At 40.5% G+C, this 12,079-nt stretch overlaps 2 protein-coding genes across 10 annotated transcripts in view; one reads left to right on the top strand and one right to left on the bottom strand.

Annotated features, from left to right (window-relative positions):
• Positions 1-2,159, bottom strand: part of ATP6V1H (ATPase H+ transporting V1 subunit H) — a 127,688-nt gene extending 125,529 nt beyond the window's left edge. For all 9 annotated transcript variants that reach the window (XR_015286563.1, XR_015286565.1, XR_015286564.1 and 6 more), the window contains exons 1-2: positions 1,924-2,159; positions 439-571 (exon numbers count right to left, since the gene is read on the bottom strand). Coding sequence is in view for 4 of the 9 variants with exons in the window: in XM_023921042.2 (XP_023776810.1) it covers positions 439-542 (104 nt within the window). In the remaining 5 variants the exon portion in view is untranslated. The remainder of the gene's footprint in view (positions 1-438; positions 572-1,923) is intronic.
• A 6,780-nt stretch (positions 2,160-8,939) lies between these two features.
• Positions 8,940-12,079, top strand: part of RGS20 (regulator of G protein signaling 20) — a 34,049-nt gene continuing 30,909 nt past the window's right edge. The window contains exon 1 of the mRNA XM_086888178.1: positions 8,940-9,147. Coding sequence (XP_086744304.1) covers positions 9,025-9,147 — 123 coding nt within the window. The 5' untranslated portion in view covers positions 8,940-9,024. The remainder of the gene's footprint in view (positions 9,148-12,079) is intronic.

Below are 12,079 nucleotides of genomic sequence, written 5' to 3'. Positions count from 1 at the left end.
TTAATTTCCCAGACTACCACTCTAGTTTTGCTAGTACCATTTGTATTACCACAAAAAGCACCTCAGCAATAGACATACCATACCAACACTTAAACCAATTATTACTGTAAACTCTTCTTAATTTAGCAGTCATCCAATAAGGCTAAAATTGAGACTGGTGTTTGAATTATCAGAAAAAAGAAAAAAGTTTTACCACACACAAGTGCAAAACTGTATTATTTGCTATTACAGCATTCAATTGACAAAAGTAGAGTTCCCCTTCTGATAATAAGTCATAAGAAAATTTTCCACAGCCACTTCCATTTAATATAGACTTTTTCCAACTACTTCCATGTAGACAGAACATTCTTCACTGCAACATAATGCTCCACAGTAGCCTAAAATCTCAAAAAGTTTAACACTTAAAAGGGGAAAAGAATGTATAAATTTTTTACTTACTGGAGATATGACTGCCAGTTTACTTTGTTTGCTCGAACTTCAGCAGCTTTGGCAGCAATGATGTTTGTTGGGACAGCAGCATCTACAGCACCTCGGATATCCATCCTGACTGACAATTAAAATGTACCTAGAACTGCAAATCAGATTTAAGACCTCTTATTAAACAGCAGAGTATTTGTCCAATATTTTAAAGAAATTAAAAGAAAAATCTGTTTCCAGGTGTCTCAATCCTTAACCCTGTACTTGTTAAGTTTCTGAAAAAATCCAAATTTTATAAAGTATTTAAAACGTGGCTTATTGGAAACAAACAAAAATAATATCTACACACTCAACTGTAGGCAATCATAAGTTTACTAAAATAAAAGACACAGACCATTGCTAGATAACTACCAGCCTTGTGAAACCTTAAACAATGAAATTCAGTTATTTGAATTAAGGTGTCTCTTCTGCATCATCCAAGTAGCCATACAGATAAGAGAACCTGTCTTCTTTCCAAATCTTCTTTCCAGTGTTAAAATTCATATTTAACAAGTCATGTCCTCCCCACCCCCACAAATTAGGTCTGATTTACTTCAGGTATTTGTCTAAGAGTATTTAGACATTAGAAACACACAAACTACAACTTCAGGGGGAAAAAAAACCCATAAGTATATAAATTAAAATGATGCTACACATACTTGACAAAAAGATCAAGATCATTAGCGTACAGAAAGCAAACTGAAAAATAAAAATGAACAGAAGCTCTTTATCAGGATATACCACATTACCACAGATAGTGACCTTCACCACTTCTTTCCCCTTCCTTTATGGTTTTAATCTCCACCTGACTTTGATGCCAAAATAAGAAGTGTGTTGGCAAAGACTTCAGATCCAGCTAGAGCTGGAATTCCTTACAACCTGAACACCCAGCCTCTTCACTCAGCCTGTTCCTGGACTGTTCTGGCTCCTTTCACAGACCAAGCAAGAGCAAACTGGCACATTCAGGCCTACCCCTGACAAGCACACCTTGCTTTTATGACTGAAAGAGAATAGAGTTCTAACAAAAGAAAGGAAAAAAAATGAGGAACTATCCTGGGCAAACCGAGGAAGACAAATGCCCTCCCTTTGAAAACTCTTCTATGAGCAAACACGCACACAGGCGGCACCACTACGTCCTTCAATGACCACTGAAGGTTTCCAGGCTCTTACTGACCCATCCAGAGCCACTTAAACACTGCCCGAGGGCAGAGTCGGGCTTCAGGAGCTGCAGTTAAGCCGAAGAAGCAGAGAGGCGCCTGGGACAGGGAGAGACCAGGCACAGTCCTGTCTCTCCTTGCAGAGGCTCACGGGCACGGCCGCCTCCCGAGGGGCCCGCCAGAGCCCAAACCCTCGCGGAAGCAGCGGAGTCCTTCGCACCCCCCGGGCCCGCCAGAGCCCCTGCGAGAGGCCGCGCGGCCGCACGCCCCGACCCCGGCACCCACCGCGCCAGGGCCAGCTCCCACTCACCGCAGAGGCGTGCAGATGGCGGAGACCGTGCAAGGATGGAGGGAAAGAAGGAGGGAACGGAGGAAGAAGAGCGAGAGGAGGCCGCGGGCGGCCCTGGGCAGCCCGGGCAGCACCGCGCACCCGACGGCCCCGGCGCTGCCGCCGTCATGTGACGCCGCTCACGTGAGCGCGACGGCGGCCTGCGAGGGATGTACCGCGCCACCCGCGCGCAGTCAGGCGTGTGGCTGCGTGGCTGTGCTGGTGTAACTGCATACACACATAAATATACACGTTTTTGTGTACCTGCACGTGTCATACACCCATAGGATGGTTTGGGTTGGAAGGGACCTTCAAGAAGATCTGATTCCAAGCCCGCTGCCTGGATGCAGCCCAGGACAGGGTTGGCATTCTGGGCTGGGTGCACATTGCCTGGTCACGTTGAGCTCCTTGTCAACCAACATCCCCAAGTCCTTCTCCTCAGAGCTGAGCTCAGTTCATTCTCTGCCCAGCCTGTGTTTGTGTCTGGGATTGCCCTGACCCACACGCAAGGCCTGTGTATACTTGTATGATTTTATCTAATCCCGTATTGGAAATTCAGTTCCCACCTGTGATATCTGCAGAAATGGCTCAGCTTTTCCTCAGAGACAGCACGAGTCTGGCTCAGAAGGAAACTTGAGACTGAAGGCACAAGTGTTTCAGAAACTATGGGCTTAAACTTCTATGTTTCCAAGAAAAATCTCAGTGCACTCATTTGCTGAGTGAGGTTTTCCAGTCATACCGTGTTGAAGTGCACAGACATACCACTCCCAGTCAGAAATCATCCCGAAAAGTCATTCTACTAACATATAAGGAGAAAACAAAAATAATCATGGTTTTGTGTGTGAGCAGATCAAGACAGTTGATGTAGAGCTAGCTTAGAGCTGGTCTGCTGCTAACTTAATTTTCTAGGGTCTCTGTATTTTCCATTTAGAGGATACACTGTTCTTTAAATTATGCTTGGCCAGTATCTCAATAGGTGGAGATGGTTTTAACTTCAGGACAGTTGTTGTTACTGTGCCACTGATTTATACTTCTTCCATAGAATATTTCCTTTAAAATGAGTCTGCCTTCATACCACAAAAAAAACCAAACTGTTGGTTTCTTCATAAGACAAGCATAAATCTCAGGTAAGTCCAAGTAACAGTATTTGCATGTCTTTATGCTTCATCAGAAGAAAGCTTCCTAAACCCTATGCACACTCTGTGTCGTCTAGTCTGTAATAAATACATCCATTAATGTGATTCCATGGATTACCAAACATGCAGGACTTGAAGGTTTAATCTAATAAATTTATATTCTTGCACATTGTTTATTCACATAAGAAATGATAAGAAATGCTGGCACATCTCCTGATCTCTAGCATAGAAAACTCCACACAGTTTTGAAAAATCTGTTACTTTGAAAGTTTATTTTAATCTGATTCTTGCTTCATAGCTGAGAGTTAGAATTTGGCCTTATTTTAACCAGTTCCTCTTTTAAATGAGTGTTTGTAACTTCTGTCCTGTGGCATTCAGTATTTCCTGCATCTGCTCTGCCTGTTTATGGCATGTCTCACTTGCCACTCCTTTTGTGTCCAGCACTGGGCGCCTGGAATAAACATATTCACCTTTTCCACAGTCGTTTCAGATCACGTTACCAATGATGATACATATGGCTCTACCCATTTTATAAAGAAACCAAAGCCAAAGGTCTTGAAAAATAAACAGAGCAAGGCTTGAAGCTTTTAAAATTAAATTTGCATAATGAGGGCATGTGCTGGTTTTGGCTGGGATTGCATTAGCTTTCTTTACAGTGACTAGCATGAGAGAATTTTTTGATTTGTGCTGAAAACAGGGGTGTTTTCATTACTGCTGAGCAGGGCTTGCACAGCACCAAGGCCCCTTCTGCTCCTCCCTCCACCCCACCAGGGAGAAGGCTGGGGGTGCACAAGGAGTTTGGATGAGACACAGCCAGGACAGTTGACCCCAGCTGACCAAAGGGGTATCCCACACCTTATGGCATCATGCTCAGCATATAGAGCTGGGGGAAGAAGATGAAATAGGGGGAGATATTCGGAGTGATGTTGATTGTCTTCCCAAGTACCTATTATGCAAAGCCTGACTTTGTTTGGGATGGCTGAACACCTGCATCCCAAAGGGCAAGGGTGAATTAATTCCTTGTTTGGCTTTGCTTGCATGAGCAGCTTTTGCTTTCTGTTTTAAACTGTCTTTACCTCAAACCATGAGTTTTCTCACTTCCACTCTTCCATTTCTCTCCATTGCATGTGGGAAAGTGAGTGAGCAGCAGCGTGGTGCTTAGTTGCCAGCTGGGATTAAACTACAACAAAACTTCAAAGGCCTGCACAGTGATCTTACAAGCTACCATTCACCACATCAAGCTTTGCTTCCGTGAAACTGCCTCAGTTCTCCACAGTGATGCTTCTGCCCAAACCCCAAACTGTCCCAGCACTTAAAACACTGATGACTTTTTGCATTCTCTTACCTAGGCCAGGTATGGTATTCTTCCGTCTTCACCCTTCCAAGTTCAGTCCAACCATTTAAGTAAACCCTAGGAAACTGGGTTTTAAAATCAGCACCACTTAGTGTGCATTTCCAGCTTCCAATTTTAAGACACAGACAGAGGTGCTCCTCACCATGTACCCCTGTATCCAGCAGAGTAATGTCCTGAATTCTTGCTTAGATGTGCAAAGCCATTTCTTCTGCCAGGGATCACCTATTTCAAGGAAATAATCCAAAATGCTATAATCTTCTTTGCCCAGCATAATTCTCCCAGCCCTTTAGCACACTTCTGTTTAACCTAAGAGTACCACAGTACTCTGAACCTGAGTACATGTATGCACAGCATCGTGGTTCTCTCACCTCTAGTTCCTACTTCCAATATTATTTCAGTACCTTACTGTAAGCAGAAAATAATAAGTTCATGGTTTCAGTTTGGTGCCCAATGTGATCTCTTGTTCAGATTATTCATCAGTGGCCTTATTTTTTTATATATATCAGACTATTTTTTTTGCCCATTCCACCACCTGCAAGAGTTTGTCACCATCCATTTGGCCTGGAGTCTGGCTAAAAGAAGATGGATTGCTATTTGCAGTCAAAATGTTGATGCTACAGCAACACAGTCATTTGTCTGTAGAAAAGAAGTTTTAAAAGGTGTGATTTGGCATGTTGGCTTCATCATAAATTTCAGACTCTGGCTTTACTATTCATTTCTCAGGCTGTTGAGAGGCTACAGTAAAAAATATTTCCCTGTAACTTTTCTGTAACCTCAGAGTGAGACATACTGGTTGGAAGTATGCATCTATTGAATTAACAGAAATGTAAAGAGGGGAGAAATAATTGTAATAGTGATTATTTTATTTTTTTTTAACAGATTCCAGCAGGTATTTAAGGAACTATGAGGGTAAGCATGACATTTGTGCCAGGCAAGGTAACAGAATCTCCAGCAGAGGAATCAAAGTAGTGAAGCCAATGTGCCATATTAAATATATAAATTAAATATATATGCAAATAATATATTGTTCCTGGATATACCTGTATACAGTTATATTTAATTTACATATTCTTCTGTGCCACACAATGGAATAAAGGCAAAACATTAACACAAAGTTACTATAGCTCTGTAAAGGGCAGTCATGTCTCACACCTCTGCAGGGCTCTTCATGTGTACAGACAAGGTGTGTAAGGTGTGGTATTCCATCCAACAGCTCTCCTGAATTAAGAAGGAAAGTCTGGGCATTGACTCATAACTCTTGAATGAGATACATACAGCAGAGGGTAGGAAGAAATTAACAGCTTTCAGAGTACAGAAGGGTCTTCAACAGAGTGCAAAAAGCATCTGGTTGGAGTCTGTTCTGTTCAGCACACCCAGAAATGTTTGAGAAAGGAGGTGAATAGTGTAGTGGAAACTTTGCTGGTGACAGTGTTACTCCTTTGACAAGTGCACAGTGGAATTGTGAACCACCTTGTTAGAGGGCGGCGGGTAAGCTACAAAGATTCACATGTGCTCTTATCCCCCCTCTTCAAACCCTTGGGCACATCTGAAAATTTTCACCAGTGTGAGTCCCATGAGGCACTCTCTGTGTGAAGGAACTTCATTGAATTTCAAGGGAAAACTTTGAGAAATGAAAGAATTGTACAGTTATTACAGGAGCCTGACTTCTGTGCCTGTCATCACTACGATAGCAAAAGGCAATTCTCAGCAATCAGTACAAACCCATCCTGTGTCATCAGCTTGGAGCATCCCATGGTGCCTTATTTGTGCTGGTTGATTCTCTGGATCTTGCTAAAGGAAATGACTGTAAAAGTGCTGTGTGCCTATTTTTTTGGCAAGTATCTATTCTTTAGGAGTCAGGTGTGCAAAACAATTCTCCTTTAGCTATTTTTGGTCACATCAGTGCTTGTCCATTAACTTCTGGCAATGCAGCTTCACTTGAAGTTGCTATGTTTAGATGACTTTATTGATGTGTGAAACAGAGTGAAAAGTGAAAAGCACATCAGCATGCAGGAATAAAAGTCATCAATTTCCTGGATCACAAAGAATAAGAATGCTCAATAGTTTAATGCTAGGAAATTAATGCAGATGAGTCATCCTCACACTGAAACTACAGACAGCTGGATCGTGAGAGTATTTTTCTGTTCTCCTTTCTTTCTTGTAATAAGAACAATGTATCATTGTCTATCACATATTCTCCAAATTACAGAGGTGTTTTGCACACCTGTCATTTAACCTTTCAGCATTCTGTACATCACCTGGCTCCTGCATGTCTGCACAAGTATTTAACATGTATAGAAGAAAATGCTTTGAAAGTTTTTCCAAGTAAAACATGCTTAGAAGGTTAGGGAAGTGAGAACACTTCTCTAATTCACAAAACATTAAAATTTTTTTTTTTCTCTTCTAATTTTGGAGGGTTGATGAGGCCTCCTTGCATAAAAATGGAATATGGGAAGATGTGGAGTACTTCATTATATATTTGTCCTGAGGAATTATAGCAAGATTGGCCCATTATGAACTGGAATTTTATGGCTTCATCTGTCTTTGTTTTCTCCTCTTATTTTATATTCATTTTATTGTGTGTGTCATGGTGGGAAAACATTATTTTGTAAGTATCCTTTTTAACAAGTAATGCCTGCTTCCTGCAGTGGATATGGACTTATCTGACTTCTGGGTCATAGATCATTTGATAGATCATAGATCACTTGGATCATTTTTCTATTAAATTAATCAGATTGTGGCCCAAAAGATTTGGCAAAGCTAATATGCCACAGTTGTGCATATGTTATAACAGGCAACCTTCTGATTGCTCCACCACCTCTTTGAAATTAGGTTTTACAAACTCAGTGAAAGAACCACACACAACTTATCTGCAATAGGAATGATCTTTTTGAAAGAAATAGAAACTAACATGTTATTGCAATATATACACCTTCTATTTTTTCCCCTAGTATAATGGAACAACGCTGTAATGCCAGAAAATTGGAAGTGAAGGGCTACACAAAAACAGGAACAGAAAGGCCAGTGCAGTACTGTTTGTAGTCTTGAGAAATACTTTATCTGGGGTTAAAAAAGTAGAGTGTATTACTTTAGGGAGTAGGGACACATGTCTCTGTCTCTTGTACATTCCCTTCTCTATTGAAAGAAGACTCTATTGAAGAGTCTCCAGCCACTCTTTGAGCCCACAGCGTCTCCTCCTTTCACCTCCACCTGTTGCTTTGTGCCAACAGCTTTTGTCTGTACACGGGGTTCCACACCTGGAGGTGTAGGATTAGTCTTCTCACAGAAACTGCTGCCGTACTAGGTGAAATAAAGCTCACCTCCTGAGCTAAGTTTAAAAAACAAAAACAAAAACAAAAACACATACACGCAAAAAAAGCCAACCAACCAACCAAAAAACAAAAAAAAAACCCAAAAACCCACAAACAAACAAATAAACAAAACAAACAAACAAACAAAAAACCCACCGAAACCCAGTGCTGCTGGTGGTGAGCCTGGCTAGAGGACAGGAAAAAAAAAAAAAAGTTGTTTTCCTAAGCCTCAGCAGCAACTCTGACAAAGTCAGCTGATTACTGGAGCTTATGCTACAGCTTTCTGTAAGACAGTTTATTGTACAATGACTTCTAGTGCAATTTGCCTTGTCAAACTTCATTGTTCTAAGTTTTTCTCCTCAGCATTCACTGGATTTCTCTCAAAAGAGGACAGAAATGTGACCAAGGCAGCTCTTCTCACATGAGATGCTGTGTAGGCAGAGGTGTTATATCTACCTTGTATCTACAGTGCTGAATTGTCAAAACTTTGGACTCTTGGTAGAAAAAAAATGTTGGGTTAGACCTATTTTTCATCTTGAAAAAGAACGTAAGCAATAGCAAGTGAATGTTGGCAAAAACCTGCCAGACCTCTATGCAGCTGGGAGAAATAATCTATTCATAATCTACCTGGAGTCTTATTCTTTATATTTAATTTATAATTAATAATTACATTTGTCTCTATCCTGAGACACGGCTGCAGCTCATGTGCTGTTTTCACTGGCACTGCAAGGATTACCAGCAGGCCATCTGTTCAGCCAATGAGGAAAAGCCTGTGATTGGCAGGTACCACTGACCTAAAACAGACATCTCCATTTGGTGCTGCCTGCCGAGTATAACTGTGTGCTGAGTTCCTTCTTCTTTCAAGTTGTAAATGAAACACATTCACTCTGAGGTGATAAAAAGTGTCTCATGGTTGTTACAGCTTGTTTCTCTGCCCTGTTCAATCACTCTGTGCCTGTCCTTCTCCTTTGCAATTTACTAAAACCTACAAAGTTGTAAATCTAATCTCTAAGCCGGCACATGCTGAAGGGATGAGACACTGCAGATATCTGGGGGCAGATAATCCTGTTTGTCTCCAGAACTGCGGAGGCTGCAGGAAGAACTGGCAAGCTACAAGAGGCCTGGACATTTGTCCATTGGTTTAAGGAAAGGCAATCTTTATGTTGTTGTCATTCTGCCCAATGTCAGGGATTTGGTTTAGTTTCATCATTAAATATAAGTGGTGCTTTTCCAAGACAGGTCATTGTAAAATTTGATTCAGGAACAGCTTTTTTATTTCTCGATGTGGAGGCAAGTTGTGCTTTACTTCAGGACTCACAGCTACCATGCAGATAACTGTCAAGCAAAGGAGAACCTCCAAAATGAATATGAAGCAGATATTGCAGCTGCACAGTGGATTTTCAAGGTAAGAAAAAAAGGCAGGATTAGTTATCCAAATGTCCTGTAGGAGGGGGTGAAATGGTGTATCTGGAAAAGAGGAGAAAGAAAATATTAATGTAATGAATAACAGCTATAGACATCACTATTCATGTAGTTTTCCTTTTTCCTGAGCCTCATCCCCTGCCCTATGTTCCTCAGCATGTTGCAACCGCAGTGACAAAGGAGGTGGTGATCTGCCTTCCCACTAAGTGTCTGCTATAAGAATATAATAAACACATCCATCTAAAAAAAATTATTCATATTTTGTGAAGCTAATCTGTTGCTAAAAGGGTGAGGGAAAATATGTTGCTTTGTGGTGTTAAGAAAATGAGGAGTTCTGCAGTTTTTACTGATACTATGTCAGATTATTTTTATCGATAGTTGACAAAAGATGATACGCTAAAGAAATCAAACTGCATAATACTGAAGTCTACTAGGGAGTTACCCTAAATCCCCTTTAGTGAACCTGTAGAGTATTCCTTAATTAAAAACAATGGTCATGTATCTTCTAGATTTTGTCAAAAGCCTGAAAGTTGCCTGAGGGTTGAACTGATACTATTTATTTATGCATGCTCCTATGCAGCACAGCAAGAGAGACAAACACAAGAAACTGTATCTTATTAAAGCTCTTGGGCAAAAGTGATGCACCATTGTGCATGATAGGGAAAGAATGTGATAGCAAAATCCTGCACCCTTGAAACCACAAAAGTTGTCTTTTTTCAGACTTAAAGCCAGCATAGAGAGCAACTAAGGCATCCGGTTGAGTTTGTTGGCAGGGTTGGTGAAAACTAAGACAGGGAAAGAAGCCATTCCCAATTCCACATCTGCTTTACAAATATTCAAGATAAAGCTAAAATTGATCTCTCCATCCCATTTCCTTAGCCAAAGTATATCCATTTCTTAGATGCCATTTCATTTGAATTATAGGAATGCACTCATCAAGAATCCTAAATTACTTTCATTGCTTTTGCTGATAGGAAATGCTCAGCCTGGTTTGCTGCTGTCAGAAAACTCTTTCTGATAATGAAAAAAGTACACTCTGTTCAGAATTTCATGTCATTCTGTCCTGCTTTCTGTCCATTTGGCACATGAGCCTGGGGACTTCTTGACCCTCTTGAAGGCAAAAGGGGTTTTGTCATAGGCCCAATGGTTCCTGAAGTTAACCATTGACAGTAATAGTTTCTGAAACTCAGATACTGAGTTCTTCATAACTCATGTCCACAGTCATTTCTCATTTAGCCGTCCTTTAATTCACTCCAGGTGAATTGTGCCCTTCAGCTTGCTGATTGCTTTTATCACGTGAATTTGTAGTTTGTTGCTGAGTCTCTGAGGACATGGTGCACAGGACTGAGTCAGCAGCCTCACAGAGGATAAAGTATTATTTCTCTGCTCTGCAAAGGATTTACCTTTAGGGGGACGTAAATGCCAGTGGAAGGTTCAGCTACTGCCCACAGTTCATTAAACAGCACTGCTGCCAGCTTCCCTTCTCCTGTTTGCTATCTGTCCCATTTACTTTGTTTAGTGCTATTGTTTCTAAATGCTGCAGCTCTAGTAGTGTGGCTCTCATCCCTGGTAACAGACAGGCTGCAGGGACTGCCCAGGAGATGCCCTGTAAGCACTTCCTGAGCTCAGCTGAGTTGCAATTGCTGTGATGTGGAAGCTCAGGTATGAGGCTGCATTCTCTGGGGAAATATGTTTCCAAAACTTCATAAACCATATCAGCAAATGATCTATCCACATATGTAATATAAGCAATGTTACTGTTAGCCAATGAGTCTGCAAGGATTGTGTTAGTGGTAGGAAGTTAGAAGACTTACCCATCTACAAGTGTGTACAGCCCTAAGGCTGGGGAGCTAAAATAAACTGCAGGCTTTACTTTACATGGGAGGGAAATGCCTTTCTCTTTTACTGACAGGGAACCACAGCACAGAGGCTTTATATGAAATACTAGTATTATTTAGGAAAATAACTTGAAGTTTGCAAGGTTCAAGACTAGTTTGTCATTTACACTTCCAGCAGAGAGATCACATTAAAATGTTTGGTTTTGGGTTTGGTTTTTTTTTTAAAATAATTCCTGGTGGCATTGAAGTGTACAGAAAGTTCAGGTTCTTTTGGTAAAATATTTATTTATGTGACACTGGTTGCTATAGAGAGATTATGTTCTTAGACCTGTAATTTGTGTGACTGACAGGGTCCTTGATCAGACTGATTCCACAGTCCTCATTATTTCCCATGTTCTCTTCCACTTTAGATGAGATTTTGGATTTGATACTTCTCAGTGTGACTTGTGGCTGCTTCTGAGAGCAAGTTGGCATCTAATTCAACATGCTAAAGAGTAAAAAAGCCAAAATATCAAATAAATATTTCAATTAAAAAAACAACTAAAAACAAAAAACAAAACAACAAACCTAAATATTTTAACAGAACAATTGAATTAAGCTTATTTATTCTTGAGTGTGCTTTCAAAGAGAAACTGAATTACAAAAAAATGTTTTTAAAAAGTGGTAGGCAGAGCTTAAAGGCCTTTTAAATTCTCTTCATGACATTTAAATTAACTCAGTGAGTTGTTTGTTTCTATCTCCATTTGCATTGCTTAAAAAGCCTTTCTCTCTGGCATGTTTGCATTTTGATTTGTAAAAGTGTTAAAAAACAAAAGTGAATAAACTGCTTTTTACCACTATCAACACAAAGATACAAGGACATTCTTAACCCAGATCTAACACAGACACATTCATGTGTGCTCCCAAGGAGATTTTTGCAAATAAACAAAATAAAATACCCCAGAAATATTACACTGCGTAGGGAGATAGGGAAAGGTTTCAAATAGATCACAGTTTTTTCCTTTATGGACAAAATTCAGCCAAAGTCCTGTTTCACAGTGTTCATTGCTATCCATTCTTCAGAAAAGGGTGAGAATG

Source organism: Cyanistes caeruleus, chromosome 1 (assembly GCF_971803275.1).
Source record: "Cyanistes caeruleus chromosome 1, bCyaCae1.hap1.1, whole genome shotgun sequence".
NCBI classification, from domain to species: domain Eukaryota; kingdom Metazoa; phylum Chordata; class Aves; order Passeriformes; family Paridae; genus Cyanistes; species Cyanistes caeruleus.
This window is presented reverse-complemented; position numbering and strand designations above follow the sequence as displayed.